At 37.1% G+C, this 18,615-nt stretch overlaps 2 protein-coding genes and 1 pseudogene across 15 annotated transcripts; all 3 read right to left on the reverse strand.

The window, feature by feature from the left end:
- Positions 1–2,090: 2,090 nt before the first annotated feature.
- Positions 2,091–3,235, reverse strand: LOC148872884 (strigolactone esterase D14-like). Its single transcript, XM_088973812.1, has 2 exons — positions 2,795–3,235; positions 2,091–2,719 (listed from the first exon to the last, which is right to left on the reverse strand). Exons 1-2 carry the CDS (start codon positions 3,178–3,180, stop codon positions 2,284–2,286), a joined length of 822 nt encoding a protein of 273 aa, XP_088829938.1. The 5' UTR covers positions 3,181–3,235; the 3' UTR covers positions 2,091–2,283.
- Positions 3,236–9,057: 5,822 nt separating this feature from the next.
- On the reverse strand, positions 9,058–17,932 carry LOC148872885 (mediator of RNA polymerase II transcription subunit 7a-like). 14 transcript variants are annotated; one of them, XM_088968110.1, is made up of 7 exons: positions 17,783–17,898; positions 17,210–17,312; positions 12,769–12,924; positions 12,166–12,235; positions 10,182–10,348; positions 10,028–10,101; positions 9,058–9,533 (listed from the first exon to the last, which is right to left on the reverse strand). In XM_088968110.1, the coding sequence occupies exons 3-7, from the start codon at positions 12,907–12,909 to the stop codon at positions 9,476–9,478; spliced, it is 510 nt and encodes a 169-aa protein (XP_088824236.1). In that variant the 5' UTR covers positions 12,910–12,924; positions 17,210–17,312; positions 17,783–17,898; the 3' UTR covers positions 9,058–9,475. The 14 variants fall into 14 exon arrangements, with proteins under 14 accessions (XP_088824236.1, XP_088824228.1, XP_088824237.1 ...); XM_088968102.1 differs by having other exon boundaries at positions 9,058–9,536; XM_088968111.1 differs by having other exon boundaries at positions 12,769–13,116.
- On the reverse strand, positions 15,543–15,740 carry LOC148872886 (small ribosomal subunit protein eS28 pseudogene; annotated as a pseudogene).
- Positions 17,933–18,615: the final 683 nt, after the last annotated feature.

Consider the following 18,615-nt stretch of genomic DNA (forward strand, 5'->3'; position numbering starts at 1 on the left):
CATTTATAAAGCAATGTTTAGAAAACCGGACCGGATATCTACCCAAAAAATGGAGAGGTTCATGGGTCAAAGGTTCAACGGGGTCCAACCAGAGGTTATATATAATATATAATGTGCACAATTATGATATATAATTATGTATATAATAATATTGATTATATGCATATATTAAAAATATGTAATTATATTCTTCTATAACACATTTTTTATTTTAGTTTCAATTTTTATATTAAAAATTAATATTTGAAGAAAAAAGGCATTCTTTAGCAAAAATAATGGGGCAAAACACCATTTTCACCTTCGAAAAATGTAGAGCTTGAAAAGTTACCCAAAATAAAATAAATAAATAAAAAGATCACCCCAATCAGACATCTGAGCATAAAGTTATGGCCTTTAGAAATTTGCATTTATGTATTAAAAATTTATCAAAAAATCAGCCAGTTTTCTAAAACTAGGACTAGGTCACTGGTTTTCCGGTTTGACCATCAAGGTCACCAATTTTGACCAATATTTTACAAAATACAGTTTTGGGAGTATGATCGAACTGGCCAAAGGCACGAGTCACGGTTCAACCAGTCCAATTGGCTGGTCCTCTCTGGTTTTCTAAACACTAAACATAAGATAAAACGTGACATAGCATCATAGGCTACATTCGCATTCACAATGCATAGAACTTGCCCTTCCAGGTATGAACCATTTTTTTCTAAGGGAAAATCTATGATGCGAAAAATATATGGTATGGGAAGAGTTTTAACCAATCAAAACCCACCCATGAACTTTGATAAATAATACATAATTAGCTACCACACTTATGATTCCAATTGACTAGCCAGAAGTTTTTCTGATATCATATCTTTTCCATATCATAGTTGAACCCTTTTTCAAATGGAGGGATGCCAATTTACCAACTGAATTACTCAACAAGCACAAACATAAAAGGTTAATCATCATCATCTAAGCGTTGCCCCAATTATATAGGGTTGACTATATAAATCTTGTTTCACCATTTTGTTTTGTTTTGTGCCATATTCATTGTTAAATTAAATTCACCCAGGTCATTTCAATATATGCCTGGATTGCCCCTAATTCTTCTAATCCTTCAACTTGTAAATGATGTTGTATATGGTTTTTCATGCATGTGACCAAATCATTTCAATCCTTTTTTTTTTTTTGCACAAAATATAATGGAGAATATTCTTGTGATCTTAAATAATAAGCAACACTTGGCTTGTTTTGTGACCTTCCTACACAAATGTTGTCTTTTCCAATCCCATAATTGTTAACAAATAGAGCAGCTAATGCAACAGCTCAAGCCTGATGTGAGACCAAATATCCTACACTCATTTTTCTTACACTTCCTACAATAGCTGGTTCATTCCCCTGCTTGAAATTTTACATGTGTTGGGCTTTTATTTTTGGTCCTCGGGTCGAGTTTGTGCCCAAACTCTGGACTTTTTTTATTTTTTGGGTTAGGCCCGGACCTAGATCTTAGGTAGCCTAAACCTGGCTTGAGCCCAATCCAAACTTGTCCCAACCCAAGTCCGGCCCAAATACACACACACACAAATAAATAAATATATACATACATATAGATAGAGAGAGAGTGAGTGAGTGAATTCAAAAATACATACATACATGGATAATTTTAGAGTGAATTTACTAGCCAACCTAAGACAAATTCACCAAAGCCCAACCCGAATACATCAAATTACAATGCAGATTAGACTCAGAGGATTGAGAAGAGCAGTATTATCCTTGGGCTCGGTCTGGGCTTGGGCCTTAGGCCCAAATCTTAGGGTTGGGCTGGGTCGACCAAAATCCTGGCCCAGCCCGCCCAATTTGCACCCCTAGCCACAGCCAGTTGGGGAGTAGGTCAAACTGGTGGCCGTTACACCATCTTAGAACACATATATTATCAAATCAATAGACCAGAAGTTTTATATTCATTAATTTCTTGGTTTCAGCTCTTAAGATTGGCAAATATGAGAAATTGAATGATTAATCCCAAGTTCACATTTGACTGTATTATCGATGGTAATCAAGCATTCATGGGTGAAGCAGCTTAATTATTAGGAGATTACACACTAATAAATTTAATCTCTGCTGTGGCTACATTATGACCCATAAGATTACATAACCAACATGGCTTAGTCTATACTTTATTTCTAAAATAATCAACATCTAAGATCACCCTTATAATCTGAATCCACCTTCACATGCAGTAGAAGAGAAGCTGCATTTTCCACTGCTTTAATTTACTAAATTAAAATCCCCTCTCAATCTCTACTTGTCAATATGAAGAACTCTCCTTAATACACCCAACAGCAAATGATAAGCTGTTAGATGAGGAAAATGGCCTTCTGAATCCAAAATCTTTACATTGGTGGTACCACCAAGCATTTTTGCCATGTAAAATGCAACCCATTTTGGAACAACAATGTCCTTCTCAGATTGAATGATGGTGCAAGGTACCCCAACTTTTCTCAGAACCTGTCTGTAGTCACTCAAGAACACAGTTTTTGCTGCATCATAGGCAACAGTAGGTTTCATTCTTCCCAAAGTGGATTCAAACGCTTTTATAGCAGCCTTGTCATTCACCCCAATAGCCTTTGGAGCAAAATTTGTAACCCAGTTTGAGTAATTCTGTTTTATGCTTTCTAAGGTTGCCTCAATATCTGATCTCTCAAAGCCCCCATGATATCCTTTGGCGTTGAGGTACCTGTGGACATAAACATAAATCAGTGACAACAGAAGCTCAAAAGAGAGAGATCTAGAGAGAGAGAGAGAGAGAGACCTTGGAGAGCCACCCAGTAAGATGAGTTGTTTGAAGAGGTCTGGCCTCTGTGTTGCAGCTATGCATCCTATCATGGCAGACATGGAATGACCCAAGAAGATAGACCTGGTCACGTTGAGCTCATCCAGAAGACACTGTAGATCTTGTGCATAGGAATAGTAACTTGAATATCTTCTGGGACTGTAGAGATGAGGATTGACGCTCCCTGAGAAGACCATATCAAAGACCACCACCTTGAAGTAGCATGCAAGGTAAGGGAGAATGTAGTGCCATGCAGTCTGGTCTGAACCAAACCCATGAGACAGAACCAGGGTTTCTGTGCCATTCCCATACACTCTAGCATTCAGAGCTTCCACAAGGCCTCCACGTTCATATAGTAGATCCATTTATACCCACAGAAAATTTTAAATGAGAAATTGTATACACTGAAGACATGTCTGTCCAGCTGCAGTGAAGCCATTTATATAGCCTCTGAACAACCCAAAATGCAGTGTGTCCACTTGTTCTCCTGTAATTTTCTTTCTCTTTTTAAACTTAAAAAGTAAGAAAAATTAAAGCTGTTCATCATCTCTGAAACCCACAAATTCTTATTAACTTAGCTTTATTGTAAGCTTTATCAAGATAAGATATTCACTTTTTGGTTTCTCTTCTTGATGGATGCCTTGGACCAAACTGTTTGTAATTGAGTTATAACTAGAAATTTATTTTTGCATCTGAATCCATTATTGCGCAATGAAAATGAAAAGGCACACAAACATCTTTCCATAAAAAAGAGTTGGGAATTATGATCATTTCATCCGTTTGGACAATGACTAATTAGCATCTATTTTCTGTTAATTTGTTACTAGACAATTCACTATCTGGAAATAGCTTGTCCTCAACAGTCTTCAAATGCTGTTCTTTCTAATCAATGTTTTTTCCAATCTGGTTCATCTAATGCATCTAGACCAAGCTGTTGGCCTTTAACTTATGTGCTAAGTCAAAGCAAAATTGCTTGATTTTTTTTTTTTTTTTGAGGATATGAGAAATGACTCTGCATCTCTTCTAATAGCACGATAAATCTTATATTTTTAGTGACCAAGAGCAATTTAATGTAGAGAAACTTCCTTAATTCACATTTCTTTCCTTCTGTAACCAACGCCACAAAAGACACATAATAAGCATCCCAAAACTTTTATGTATGACAGCTTCATGAATAATCTTCTAGTTTAAATGTTTAGGTTGTGTTTGGAAACGATAAAAATATGTAAGAGTATAAAATGGTTCATATAAATTCCAAGGTTGGTTTAGTTTGTATTGACAAATTTACCTTCTTACCAAACAGACTTTTAGCTGGATGCAAACACGAATTTCAATAAAGCATAGTTTTTTTTAGGGATTTTTGGACTGCAATCCCCCTCGGAAATATTTTTTGCAGCCTATAAACCACATCCTGCCTGTGAATTTGACATCAATCCATGGGCAGGATTTAGTCCACCCCTAGGAAATCCTAGCTCCACCTAGGGGTGGACTGAATCATAAAAGCCCCTTTTTTTATCAAAAGCCCACTTGAATGCAAATTTACTTCTTTTTTATTAATATACTTTTACATCTTATTATCTATGTAAATATGCATTGGTATGTAATTTGTCAATGTAAAAATATAATATTGTCAAACACAGTCAAAAGTGAATCAGAGTGCAGATTTATCCTGAATTGGGATTTACACTCCATTTACATCGTTTCCAAACGCAGCATTAATGAATGTTTAACTGAACAAATGCTTTCATTGATTTTTTAAGAGAAATTTTGATTGAGTTTCTTAATACCCATCTGACATAAATAGATCCTATATGCACTTCCTTATCCAAAGTTAGAACTAGCAAAAATGTAGAGTTAGACTATTGTAACTCCACTTTTTGCTATTGCCAGGATACTTTTAGTAAATTTGATGTTTCTACCATGACCTTAAAACCGAACTCGTCAGGGGTCCAGCTACTGGTTCAAACGGTCCGACCGTTTGATCTGAATGGTCATCTCGTTTTGACAAAAAAAATTGAAAAACGGTTAAAACCATTCGAACGTTTTGAATGATTCGAACGGTTAACCAGTCAGTTTAGCGATTTACCGACCAAAATCAACAGCTTTGAGGAAAAAAGTGGTTTTGGGGGAAAACGAAACTGGTCAGGTGACCGATTCCCGGTTTTTCCGGTTCAATTTTGAAAACCATGGTTTCTACAATAGGATTCATGCAAGAACTTTTGAGCATAAAATAAATAAATAAATATAGTTTTTGGCCACAATGTTGACCATTTCAACCCAATAATAGATAAACACCCCCTTACAATTAACATGGGGGAGCAGCAATAGAAACACCCAAAATATATTTGTTCTCACAAGGCACACCCAAACCAAACAGGGAGGCAGTGAAAGGGGCTGCTTGCTAGACATCATAAATGGCAGCTTAACTAGTGAAAAAGCTAAATCTAGCTTCTAACTTACCAGTTCAACACTGACATTGTTCAGGGCAGTCCCCAGAAAACCTACACTTGCTTAGTCATATGGTTCCCTAACCCTTGGGTCCAGCCCGTTGTTTAGTCATAGGTTGGAGCTACTTCTGCTGGAAATACAAAGGCCTCACTCGTTTGCAGATATCTCACCGAGGTAAATTCGTCAATCGGGTAATTGATCAATTTCACCACATTTGAGTGCTAATATAATGGGTTTCACCAAAAAATTATTTGTTTCATCCTAGGAGTGGATAAATTGCTGCCCAAAACCTAAAAATCTTCCATCAAAGTCTTTACCTGAGTAAACATCACTGAAATTTACCTGACTAACTCTTGCCTGGGAATCATTTTCCCGGGTACCAAAAAACGAATAAGACCAAACTATGAAGGTGTGAACGGGGTCAATCAGGTGTGGAATATATTATACTGAGAAGGAGAGTGAAGTTGATTGGCAGAGTAGAGTTGTGGTCCTGTGGAGGATTTTGACATCACTGTACATCAACTTTTCTACTTTTGGGCATCAATGGCGATAAAAGCAGCTCAACCAAATTGCCGTGCCAGAGTTTAATGCGGTAAGCTTTACGAATTCAATGTTTCTATCAATGATGAAGGCTTGGTTTTGCTTTGGTGACTCACATGTAGTTGTGATAAAGTTAAAAAAGGCTCCATTTAATTGCTAGCTCCAAGTTCCAACTACTCCACACCAACCAACCATTGAGTTTGCATCCTTCCTACACCCCTTGCATGGGCTTACATCTTAACACTTCATTATTGGTGGGTCCATTCTCTCAACCAGAAAACCTGAAGAAAAATTAGAATGGTATAGAATACTAGAAGTAGGGGTTAATATGACATGGGTTGGTTCGGTTCAGTTGCAAGGTGGAACCTAGAACCTACCTTATAGAGAGTTTCAGATTGTTGGAACTGGAGCCTATCCTGTTAAGATTGGTTCTAGGATTGGTTTTAGGCTTTAGTGGTTCTAAGGCCAGTTCCAGGGTCTATACATGGAATCTGTTCTTTCTTTACCCCCTTCAAAAAAAAAGATTATTCTTTGAAAACTTGATTTCCAATAATAATAATAATACATAATTAAAAACTTATATCACCTTTATTGATTAAATTGAGCAATTTAATCTATAAATTATCATAATATATTAATACTTAGTTCAAATTTATCATTATAATTTAAATTTTGTAAATTTTACCTTTTACATTATTTATTATATACATTCAAATATTGAAGTGAGGAAAAATTATCAAATCACTTCAATGACTCATGGTCTACAGAGACTATGATCTTTGAAACCATGAATGCTTGGGTTCAAATTTTTACAATCTCATATTTCGAGATTTATTTCAAGGCAAGTTCATTTTCCCAACTTGGCCCACATTGCACCTTTAATGATGAATTTTGAACCACATATTAATATATTATGATACTCTATATATTAAATTACACAATTTAATCAATAAAGATAATATAAGTTTTGAACTATTATTATTATTATTATTATTATTATTATTATTATTATCATTATTTATTATTTTTATTTTTATTATTGACCAGAACCACCACGACCAGAACCAACCAACAAGGGTAGGTTTCGATTCCATGAACCTACAACCAATCCCTACAGGATAGGATCCAAGTTTTGCATTGGAAATGAACCAAACAAACCTTATGTTCACCCTTAAATAGGGATGGCAACAAAGCAGCTTCTTGGAGAGTTTTATAAATTCTAGACCCTCTTTGTCTCCCCAAACCTCCCAATCTATACCCTCCCCCAAATGCATAGCGGCAGGTTGGATTTTTAGAATCCAAACCCTCTCTACACACAAAAAAGCAAACCCTTTCCCAACTCTATCCTCCCCATATTTGCAGGTGGGGTGGGCTGGATTGGCAAGTCAGGTCCAAACCCACATCTAATTTCCCGTTATTCACCATGCATTATATATAAGCAACAAAGAAGCAAAATAACATAAACAAACATAAAAAATTCCAATGATGGAAGCATATAAGAAAAACGAATAGGGATATGCTCCTCACAGAGCACTCCTCACACCTACCTCACAGCTACATCCAACCATGTATTGGGAACATCTCCCGTGAATAATGACATACAAGTAGTGGAGATATTCCAGATGTACAGCTGATACATGTTGTAAGGTCAGTGTGGGGCAGATCCTGACTAAAGAAAAACATAAGTCATAAATTGTTCAGGAGGGTCAAATTTAGCCTAATTGACACACCCTACCCATATCCATACAGGTTGTAAAATCCCAAAACCAATTTCTACCCTAAAATCTACTTTTCAAACAATAAAACCCATCTTGACGGGGTAGGTAGGGCAGATATCCATAGGATAGTGTGGAAATTGTTGTTCCTACTCTCAAGACCTTTATTATACTTTATAATATACAATGTGTAACATTTACTTATACATATATTATATATCATATAGCATAAAATAGGGTCCTTTACAAAACACCCCCTATAGTTTCATGGATTTACTTAAACCTACGTTATAGTTTTCACTTTACTAAAACATTGCCTATAATTTGTAACCTATTTATTTAATCGACCTTTCATTATATAACAGTGGAAAATAACAGTTTTGACCGGAATGTCCATTCAATTTGGCTCTATTTGGTCAATTTTGTTTTTTGAATGAAGAAATGTTAAAGATACTTTTGAAATAAACAATCATGAGTCCAAGCATTTGAACATTTTCCATTTAGTTTAGGTGATCATGTTACTATTTGCTTTTTATTTTAATACTATAAGAAAGTTAACAACAACAGGTGATCATGTTACTATTTTCAGATGGCAAAAGAAACACTTATTGGTGAAAGGTCGATTAAGTAAATAGGTTACAAACTATAGGGAATGCTTTAGTAAAATGAAAACTATATAAAATAGGTATAAACAAATCCACGAAACCATAGGAGGTGTTCTAGTAAATGATCCCATAAAATTTTACATATGCTTAGCATTCTGCCTTTTATTTTATTTGATATTAGATAATACTACAAATGCTTAGTATTCAACTTCAGGGTTGGAACCCGGGACTAGAGTCCTTAGCAAAGGTGCTAAGCGCAGGTTTGGCTAAACCACTTTTTCAAGTCCAGGCAAGAACTTGGATTTGCTAGGGATTCCCAATCATTACCGCTGCCGGAAAGCTAAACACTACAAGGATGTGGAAATTACCATTCTCCGAATTTTTTGGGTCCGTTTTGTACAGCTTTTACAGATGGTGGATTCTCAAAGGATGGTTCAAGTGATTTTGGTTTTATAGTACAATATTGATTCTGATTCTCTTTTAACTGCGAACTGTGGCCCCTAAAGAAAAATCTGCTATATATGCTGAACTAGTAGCTATCTGTGAATAGTATGTGGGCCACCAGCAGAGGTTTCTCAAACCTGTTGATTTACTGTGACTCCAGGACTCGAGCATCTATCCTAAATCAGAGAACTTTGGAAAGCCCTCCAGAAGCTTGACCTCTATTATCAGATTATTACAACATAGCAGGTTTGAATTGCAGGTTCGTCCGGATTAACGGGACTGCTAACAAGTCCGCTCATATTCTTGCTTCAAAAGGAAAGGATGGAGTTTCAGGTTCTTGGAACTCTCCCCCGAACTGGCTGATAGGGCCTCTAGCAGAAGATTCTGCAGTTTTTTCCTCTTTTTCTTAATCTGTTTTTTTCTTGTTTGTTAGTTTTTTTCTGTTTTCTGTTATTTTCTCTCAGTTTTCTACCAAAAAAAATAATGGGGAGAGATGAAAGGGCATCCTGTAATGTGATAATTGGCAAATAACAAGAAAATGTCATCTTCAAAGTTCAAACTGCAATGCAGCCTATGGGGTTAACAAAATGCAACATGAATGCTACTGGTTCAGCTGCCGCATACAGGATACCTGTCCATTCAAATTGCATGGGATGTCCACAGTATATGGCCTTCCAAAAAATATGGCAAATGGCCCATTTTTGTTATTCCTTCCTATAGATTTATTACATTGGTTGGCAAAGTCTCTCGTATATACCAAGAAATTTCAAGCATGAGACATATCCGGAGATGCTGCAACTGGTAGAAATGAGAGAAATCTGAGGTCCCCATTGGTAGGCGTAAGAAATCTGCTTATGTCAAACCCACAAGATCTCTTAAAAGCACAGCCTCATATATACTGATTTGTGCTAGTGGCCATCCAAGGTCCCAAGTGACTCCTTAAGCAGCCTCTGAGCTTCTTCTCTTCTTCTAAAGAAGCAAAAGAACAATCAAAGGTTATTACTCATAAATGACAAAACATAATTATAAGTACTTGCGTTGCACACACTCAATAAAAAAGCAATAAAGGCAATTCTAGCACTAGTGGGGAGGGGGTCTATTAGAATTTAGGATAGGGGGACTCTCCTATCATACCCACCCCCATCCTCCACCCCTCCAAAAAGACATAAATATACAAAATAACCACCCCAATACGCAGAGGATTTTTTTTTCAAAATATATTTAGATGCAATAGCATCCATACATGTACTTCTCATCTAAGTCATCAATTTTGTTAGCTGTCCAGTGAACTAAAAGGCAAAAGTCAACCTCAGTATGATGGGGTGATAAGAAAGTAACCAAGAAGGATGTCTACATTGGTTGCTAAATGCTATAAGCTCATGGACAAGGCCGGTATTGAGATTATTATATCTGTGGTTGAAAGGAATCGATATTTCCAACAAAACATTGAATCAAGATACCTTCTGATGTCTTCCACTGCTTGTTTTCGACGTTGTATCTGTAGTTCTAGTATGTGAATCAGCGTTGCCCTGGCCTGTGAAGAAAACAAAAGGCAAATTGAAAGAAGTAGAATTAAAAAAAAAATTGTTAAACAATTAAAGGGAAAATTTCTACCTGGTGAGGACGCAATGAATTAAGAAGGTGGTGTAAGTTTTTAAATATAAGAGATATGTCCTCCACTCTCCTTGCATATTGAGATGGCCTCTCTACAAGAACATCTGCAAGCTCCAAAATATGTAGCTGCAATTCTCTGTTCAGTGATCTTAGTTCTTTCTTGAAGTCTGGGAAAAAAGAGAAGTTAGTCACAAAACAATTAACAAGCACTGTTTGAATTTCATTATTGAAGACGGTTACAAGTGATCTACCATGTCCAAGTTATTAAACAAAAGAAATGCCAATAATAACAAATTTCCTTTATTTTCCCTTTTCTTTTCTAGGTGACACCAACACAATAAAAAATGCCCCAGGAAGCTTTCATGCACAGCACACAACATGCTCAAGTTCAAAGCAAGTGAAACTTGGATTTGCTTGTCCATATTTATTTATTGTTTTGTTTGTTCACATTGATAAATACTGGAAAAATACATAATTAATGATAACAAAAAACTCCTGCTATGGCCATGTGTTAGATGTGAAGAACAAAGTTAGACTGAAAGCATCTATCTGCAGGAGAGGGTTGAGGGATTCAAAAGGAGGGCTTATAGATGAACTTTTTTCTCTTCTAAACTCGGTGTTATTGGACCAATCTTGTCTTGATAGTAGAATTTCATCAGAAGTCTCCTCAAGTTGTTTTTCTTGCTTTTCATTTTTCAATGATTTGTTGCAATCTTCCAACTTAGTTTCCTTTTTTCCTGTAAAGAAGTGAGGTGTGCTCTGTACCTCCAAAGGTGAGGGCCTTTTTGTTGGGAAGTAGTTCTCCTATAAATTAACACTTAAGATATGCTTCGAAGAAAAAGACCAAATTGGTGCTTATCCCCAAGTTTGTAACCCTGTGCTTGAAGAGTGGTAAGACAGTAAATCATCTACTAATCTCCTGTCCTTTTGTCACTCTTATTTAGGATTGGTTCCCCTCTCTCTTTGGGTGCAGGTGGAATCCTCTTACAAGCATGGCGGATCTTTTTGAATCTAACTTTTTTCTGACAACCAATGAAAGAGGAAGGGTGATGGGGAGAACAACAAGGGCAACAATCATTTGGGCAGTGTGGGAAGAGAGAAATAACAGTGTTTTCCAAGGACAATAAAAAACAGCACATGAACTCATAAAAGGGATCACCATCAAGGCTATACATTGGCTGAAATCGTTAGACCTGTTCAAAGACTTCTCCGTAGATGATATGGTCAGAGGTTGGAGGACAGTAGCGAGCTCTTCCTGTTCTATAATTCTTAAAGAGGATTGGTACCCCCCTCCTTTACTTTTCGGTGTGAAGTTGAACTTTGCCGGCAACTCTACAGGTAATCCTGGCCCCTCTGGAATTGGGGGCGTATTTAGAGATGGGGAAGGAAGAGTCCTGGCCCTGTTTTCTGGCCCGGTAGGTTTGGGGGACTCTCTTAGAATAGAAGTTTTGGCACTCCTACAAGGGCTCAAATTGGCTAAACAACTGGGTTTTTAACAATTGGAGGTGGAGGAAAATTTGAAATTGGTAGTAAGTTGGATGCAAACAAACAGTTTGGGCACTTGGTCTCTTAGACAACCTATAGGGGAAATTATGCACCTAACAACAGAGCTTGAAGTACATTTTAAATGGACTAGGAGGTCAGCCAATGCAATGGCTGGTACCTTAGGAAAGCAAGGAGTAAGTAGGGAAAACCTTTTCTGGGCATCTTTGTAAACTGTTTTTATGTTGAGGATCACCTTGCCTATGAAGGTTGACAGTTGTACCAAGTTTCCTTAAAGATTAGTGAAAGTTACCGTTTCCCATAAAAACCATATATACTGATACATATTTTTTTAGGATGGCCTGAATTGTTCAGACTCTACATTCCGCCAGCCACAAACATAGTTTTTATTTAGATGGAACAAAACTGGGAAAGAAAAAGAAATTAAGCCAAACTGTCTTCAAATAGTAATACAAATAAGAAAAAATGAGCTGAAATGTACCGATATTGGGCCCTTTTGGATAAAGTTGACGAACTCCTTGCTCTTCCAAGCTAGGAAGTACATCATCAGTCTGGGGTGACAATGCAACAAGTCCAAACAATCTGAAGTAAATGAAGTATATATAGCACACAAAGATACAAATGCAATTTACAAAAAGATAACTTGCAAATCTGATCCAACAAGGAAAGAAGTTAACATCAAAAGAAACCTACCAAATCTGAGTCACTCAGTATATCAGTGAAAGTTCAAATACAAAATGCCTCTAAATTTATGGAATGATTAGAAATTTCTAAAAGACTGAGCTTTGCAGAGTAAGCATGCACAAAGAGTTCAAAAACAAGAAATAATTAACCAGTACATCAATGCACATCTAAATAACATTGAATTTCAAAACGAAATGCAAGGTATTCATATAAAATTAAAATTAATGAAAAATAACAAAAAAATCAAAACTAACGCTCAGTAACAGCATTAAGTAAACAGAACCCACATATTTACATCTAAATAAACCCTAATCTTTACTCTGAAATGAGAGACACCCAAGAAGAAAGTAAACAATAAAAATATGATAACAAAGTTTAAGAAGAAAAACAGAGAACAGACCGTGTAGGTGCCACCATAGAGCATGTAGGTGCCTTGAATTGGAGGGGGAGGCTCAGGAGCCAATTTAGGGTTTTGGAGGTAATCCTTGTAGAGCCTGTAGTATGGTGGTGGTGGTGGGTATGTTGCTGATGTTGCTGCCATTACTTTGTACTTCCCCTGTTTCGAGTTTTAGGAAGAAAAAAGAGTTGTTAAATACCAAAATTTGTTCTCTTTTCCTTTGAAAATCCAGATAATTTCATGATTAGGACTGCCAAAATTAGGCATGACTGGTTGTCTGAACTGAATCCAAAATCAAATCGTCTTTAGCTGGGTTTGAAACTTAAAGGTGGGGATTCACCCTAGTTCAATCTGATCCAATTAAAACCAAAACCATAATATTACTATATGTTTATATGAAGTTAGTAGAAATCTGCTGAATTAAAAAAAAATATATGAAAGAAAAGTAGTTTCTTGAAGAGAGAAGGAAGAGAGAAGGAGAAGAATAAAAGTTAGAAGAAAAGAGAGCAATAATCTGGCCACCCCCTTCACTTATCATTTATACTAAAAATAATATAGTACAAAAACAATTACGCCCTTATAAGGCGGCAAAACATAAAACAACATATATAAGACACAAAAATATAATAAAATTTGGACTCACATAACTACTAACATAAAACATCTACTCAGAAAAAAATCATAAAACTGATTAATCTTCAACACTTCTCCTCAAGTTGGGAGTAAATGTCACACATTCCCAACTTGCATAGATCATGTTCAAACTTGTTCTTTGCCACCCCTTTAATAAGAACATCAGCCAACTGCAACTCTGAAGAAACATAAGGCAAACAGACTTCTCCAGTTATTACCCTTTCTCTTATAAAATGTCTATCAACTTCAATGTGTTTTGTCCTATCATGCTGAAATGGATTGTGGACAATAATGATTGCAACCTAATTGTCATAGTATAACATCATAAGTTCCTTTGCTTTCACCTCAATCTCACTCAAGAGAAATATAACCCAAAGAAGTTCTGAGACACTATGAACCATGGATCTACTCAGCCTCAGCACTTGACCTTGCCACAACCGCTTGCTTCTTACTCTTCCGGGAGATCAAGTTTCCACCTACAAAGGTACACACTCCTGATGTAAACCTCCTATCATCTAAGCATCATGCCCAATCTACATCTGTATAAGACTATAGATTCAAATTCTCATGATTTGAGAAAATAATGCTTCTGCTAGGTGCTTCTTCAAATATGCAAGTACCTCTCAATAACTTCCCAATGCTGAACCCGAGGTGCATGCATATACTGGCTCACAACACTGACAGCATAAGAAATATCTGGTCATGCCATACACAAATACAATAGTCGGCCCACCATTCTTTGATATCTCCCTGCATCCTTTACCAACTCACCATCCACACCATTAATTCTATGATTTGGATCAATAGGAGTGTCTGTTGGTTTGGTCCCCAGCTTCCCAATCTCCCGCGATAGGTCAAGTACATACTCCCTTTGTGAAAGGAATATCTCATGCTTGGATCTTGCAATTTCAATCCCCAAAAAGTATTTGAACTCACCAAGATCTTTGTTCTCAAATTCTTGTTGCAATGATTTTTTGAGATTATCAATCTCCTCCAAATCATTTCCTGTCACCACTATATCAGCCGCATGCACAATCAGAATTGACACCAAAGCATCTCTCCTCTTCACAAAGAGAGTGTGATCAAGTTGTGTCTGTGTGTATCCAAAACAAACGAATGCCCCTCTGAACCTGTCAAACCAAGCCCTAGGTGACTGTTTCAGTCCATACAGAGATTTTGAGTCTGCACACCTTTCCCTTACCAACATTCTCATAAAAGCCTGTTAGAATGTCCATATAAACCTCCTCCTGTAAATCGCCATTGAAGAAGACATTTTTGACATCAAACTAGAACAAAGGCCATGAATAGGTGGCTATTAGAGATAAAAGGATACGAACTAAACTCATCTTAGCTACTGGTGCAAAGGTTTCCAAATAGCCAACACCATAGGTCTGAGTATACCCTTTTAATACCAACCTTGCCTTGTATCTCTCTATCTTGCCATCAGCCCTATACTTCACTGTGAATACCCATCTACATCCAACTATCTCTTTGTCTGGGGGGAGATCAACTATTTCCCAAATTTCGTTTTTAACCAAAGCATCCATCTCATCTTGCATGACTATTTTCCACTCAAGTTTGAAGAGAGCCTTAGTAACATTCCTGGGTACAGACAAAAAACCCAAGGAAGAAAAAAATGCACAATAAAAGGGTGATAAGGCACTGTAAAAAAGATGGTGTAAAATGCAATGGACTATACACTTTCTCTTCCCCTTACAAAGTGCAATGGAAAAATTAAGGTCAGTGGGATCAGCTACAACAATGGTGATAGGGACAAGAACATTATCATCAGAAAACATAGCAGACTCAAGTTCAAGAGGAATACCTAGAACTGCATCTACCAAATCTGGAGTTTCAAAAGGAGTGATAGATAGTGGTGTGGTTGAGGATGTTTGGAGTCAACCATCATCTGTCGACACTGAACTGATGAAACTGGAGGTGCATGTGCTAGCTGCACTGATGAAGATGTTGGATAAACTAATGAAGTCACCAAAAAAACAAGAATATGAACAGATTGTGAGTTCTCCTCTAACCAAAAAACGTACTAGTGTAAATTCAAAATTTGCAATGAAATGGAGATAGACCTAAGACAAAAAAAAATCACTTTAAGAGAATAAGAGGGGAATATTGTCATGTCCATGGACTCAACGCAACCTCCTAGCTTCCCTTTCGGATTCGAGTAAGGTGAGGATATCACCCTCCCTAACAAGCCCCTTGACATTCCTCATGATAAGCCTGTTCTAGTCATCCATAAACTTGACTCTAACCTGAGTCACCTGCCCCCTTGACCTTGTTCGTCCCATTACCTTCACCACGATGGCAAGTTTCACCTAAGAATCCATCCTGTGTTGTGGGTGGTGGGCAAAATGAAGTCAAACAAAGGAATTGGTTGTTAGCCGTAAGTCGTTAAAATACAAACCAAAAATAGCACAATTGAAGTTGCAGAGTCAATGAAGCATAATCAGAGTCATATCATTTTAGCAAGGTTGAATATGAGGAGAAAGTCGACCATCAGAAAAGCAATGTGGCAGTGCAATCTGAAATATGAAATGAACAGCGCTTTGGAACCAAAATTTGAAATTAAGCCAGTCGATATGAAACAAAAAAAGTAAACTATAAAGGCACCATAACCATATTTGAAATTTGATTAAAGGTCTTTGTTTCTGTTTGTGTTAGAAGATGCCCACTTCAAGAAACAATAAGAGCACAAGCATCATTTAGTTTATTTTTCTACACATCTATAACATGTGATGCCACTTTCTAGCTCATTTAGGTTGCACCTGCTAGCCTCTACTTTCAGGATATAGCTAATGCTAAAATAAAATGAGAAGTGAAGCAAGTACTAACGTAAAGCTCAACCAATGTTTTAAGACCCATATCAGACTGGACAATTGGACCATGAGAACCAGGACCTGGAACCAGAAGTTAATTAGTTCTATTGCTAGTAAACATATTCAACCATTGGTTCAACCAATCTCCAAATGAGATATCCGCTTGAAACATATCAAACACATACCCTAATAGGATAGCAAGCTAAAGGCATTCCCAATCAACCATGGTTCATTAGGGCAGCAAAATTCTTTAAACAGCAAGACAACACAAATAGCATCTTCATGATGCACTTCAAGCTAAGAGTCCATGCATCGAAGCAACCATAATGACATTAAACAGCCTCACCGCAAAGCACTTTAGACAGAAAATTCAAAAGTTGTTGAGCATGGGCTAAACCCATGGGCATGGACAGTTTTACATTCTGGATTTCTAGAATGTCAACCTCTAGGATAATAGCACAGAGTCATGGCCATACATAAAAATTTAACTATTTTAATGATCTCATACATAATAATTATGGATGCAAACTTTTCCACTGCTTTTGATACAAATAGAGCCTTCACAGTTCACAAAGCTTTTAAGAAATCAAAGCATTTGCACATTATTCATTAAAAAAAAGTAGGTAAATGAAATGATGCACTAAAAGGGCTCTACAACAAAATTAAATATATAAATAAACAAAGGCCCAAACAAGCAAAAGGTAAATATTTGCACGATACAAAAAATAACCTTCCCCAATCAAGATTTAGCCAAAGAGTCAGCCAACTGGTTCAGTTCTCTTGGGATCCATCTGTAACTACAGCCAAGGGATGCAGATATCTCACTAATTTCATGGAGAAGATGAGTTACCCTCCAAAGACCTTACTGCACGTATTTTTCTAGGGATAGATTGTCAATGAATCCTAAATGCCGATATTTTTTATTGACTTGTACTCAATTAATTGTCAACATGCGGGTCCAATTAGCGTTCATGGCAGACCTTTTAGTCTTGAGGTGCTCACATAACGCCAGAACACGCATAAGGCTCAAAACTTCTCCCATACATGTTGAAAATTGCCACTAGATAACCAAGCAATTACCACCTGTACGCCATTATCACAAGAATTATCGTTCAATTAAATTTCCTAAGGAAAACGATTGGCACCATGTTTACGCATATTCACGTAGACAAGGAAACTGGCAATGTACTGATCTAAGTTAACCCAAACAAGATTTAATTCTAATTATCAAGAAGATAAAGGAGCTGTCTCAATCTTCAGTACGCAAGGAGAACTATTGAAAATCATAAAAGCGAGGCCTTCAAACAAGAACAGAACATATATCCATAGCACAAAACCAGATTCACCATTATCTATGTAATCGAAACACCAGAAAAAGGAATCGTCTGTCAAGAAACACCATATACGTATACAGTACACGCAAGTAAACAAGCGAATGAAATATATGGACTGATTTCTGAGACAAAGGAAAGCCTTCAAGAGACAAGATATGAGCCAGAAGAGATAACTGTGCATCCAAATAGAGATCTCATGGGAAACGCAGATTAGGGTACCTGCGTAGAGATCGGAGAGCGCGAGTGAGAGAAGAAAGAAGACGTTGAGACCGCTTGCTCGCAACTCGCACTCCGTGTCCAGGGGGAAGGATCGTAAAACCCTAGTTTTGATTCTTATATATAGAGAGAGGCATTGAATAGGTTAACTCTGAAATTACAAGGACATCCTCCGAATTTACTCTCACATAGGTTTACTGTAAAGGGTATGATGGGCATTTCTGATTTTGAATTCCTCTAACCTTGTTTCTATCTTGTCTGTGAGGGGCGGATTTGAACTCCTGCGGCTGCCAGGCTGGGAAATCAAGAGGTGCATCAACTCGTTTACGAATTACGAGTGAGTATTCATGTGAGTTGGAACCATCTACCGATCTACGGTTCAACTCATAATACTAAGCCAATCCATGCACCAGATCAGCTCTACATACACGTCCTAATCCTACATGTAAAGCTGACGTGGCATATGCCATTTGATAATGCCTGATGTGGCTAAACTGAATGATTCATTGCTGTCTTTCTAAGGATCATGACTACTAATGAGTAATGAGAAGCAGAAGTTTGGTTGAATTCCTATCAAGCCCAAGTGCCCAACCACAGCCTCATCGTCACTGGCTGGAAGATGATTAACTGGGCCTAAGCCTACTTACTTTATAGATCCAAGCCCAATAGTGTGACCAATTTTATTCAGTGCCCACTGGACCTGAATATTAAGCAAATCATTACCCAAGCGGCCAAGCTCATTAAAATCAGTTCCAAATCAAAAGCGGTTGATTTTCTGTCTAAGTAGGCAATGTTCAAAGTATTGAAAATGTCAAATGTAACGGAAAGTCAATTTT

Source organism: Nelumbo lutea, chromosome 2 (assembly GCF_056320005.1).
Source record: "Nelumbo lutea isolate HS-2025 chromosome 2, American lotus-T2T, whole genome shotgun sequence".
NCBI classification, from domain to species: Eukaryota; Viridiplantae; Streptophyta; class Magnoliopsida; order Proteales; family Nelumbonaceae; genus Nelumbo; species Nelumbo lutea.

Bases quoted from the DNA above. Each gene is read 5' to 3' on its own strand.
- LOC148872884 (XM_088973812.1), bottom strand. From the start codon at position 3,180: ATGGATCTACTATATGAACGTGGAGGCCTTGTGGAAGCTCTGAATGCT. The intron at 2,720-2,794 runs GTCTCTCTCTCT...TTATGTCCACAG, and splicing joins TTACTGGGTGGCTCTCCAAG to GTACCTCAACGCCAAAGGAT.
- LOC148872885 (XM_088968100.1), bottom strand. From the start codon at position 12,909: ATGGCAGCAACATCAGCAACATACCCACCACCACCACCATACTACAGG. The intron at 12,236-12,768 runs GTCTGTTCTCTG...TTGTCACCCCAG, and splicing joins TCTATGGTGGCACCTACACG to ACTGATGATGTACTTCCTAG. The intron at 10,349-12,165 runs GTACATTTCAGC...CTTTTTTCCCAG, and splicing joins TCCAAAAGGGCCCAATATCG to ACTTCAAGAAAGAACTAAGA.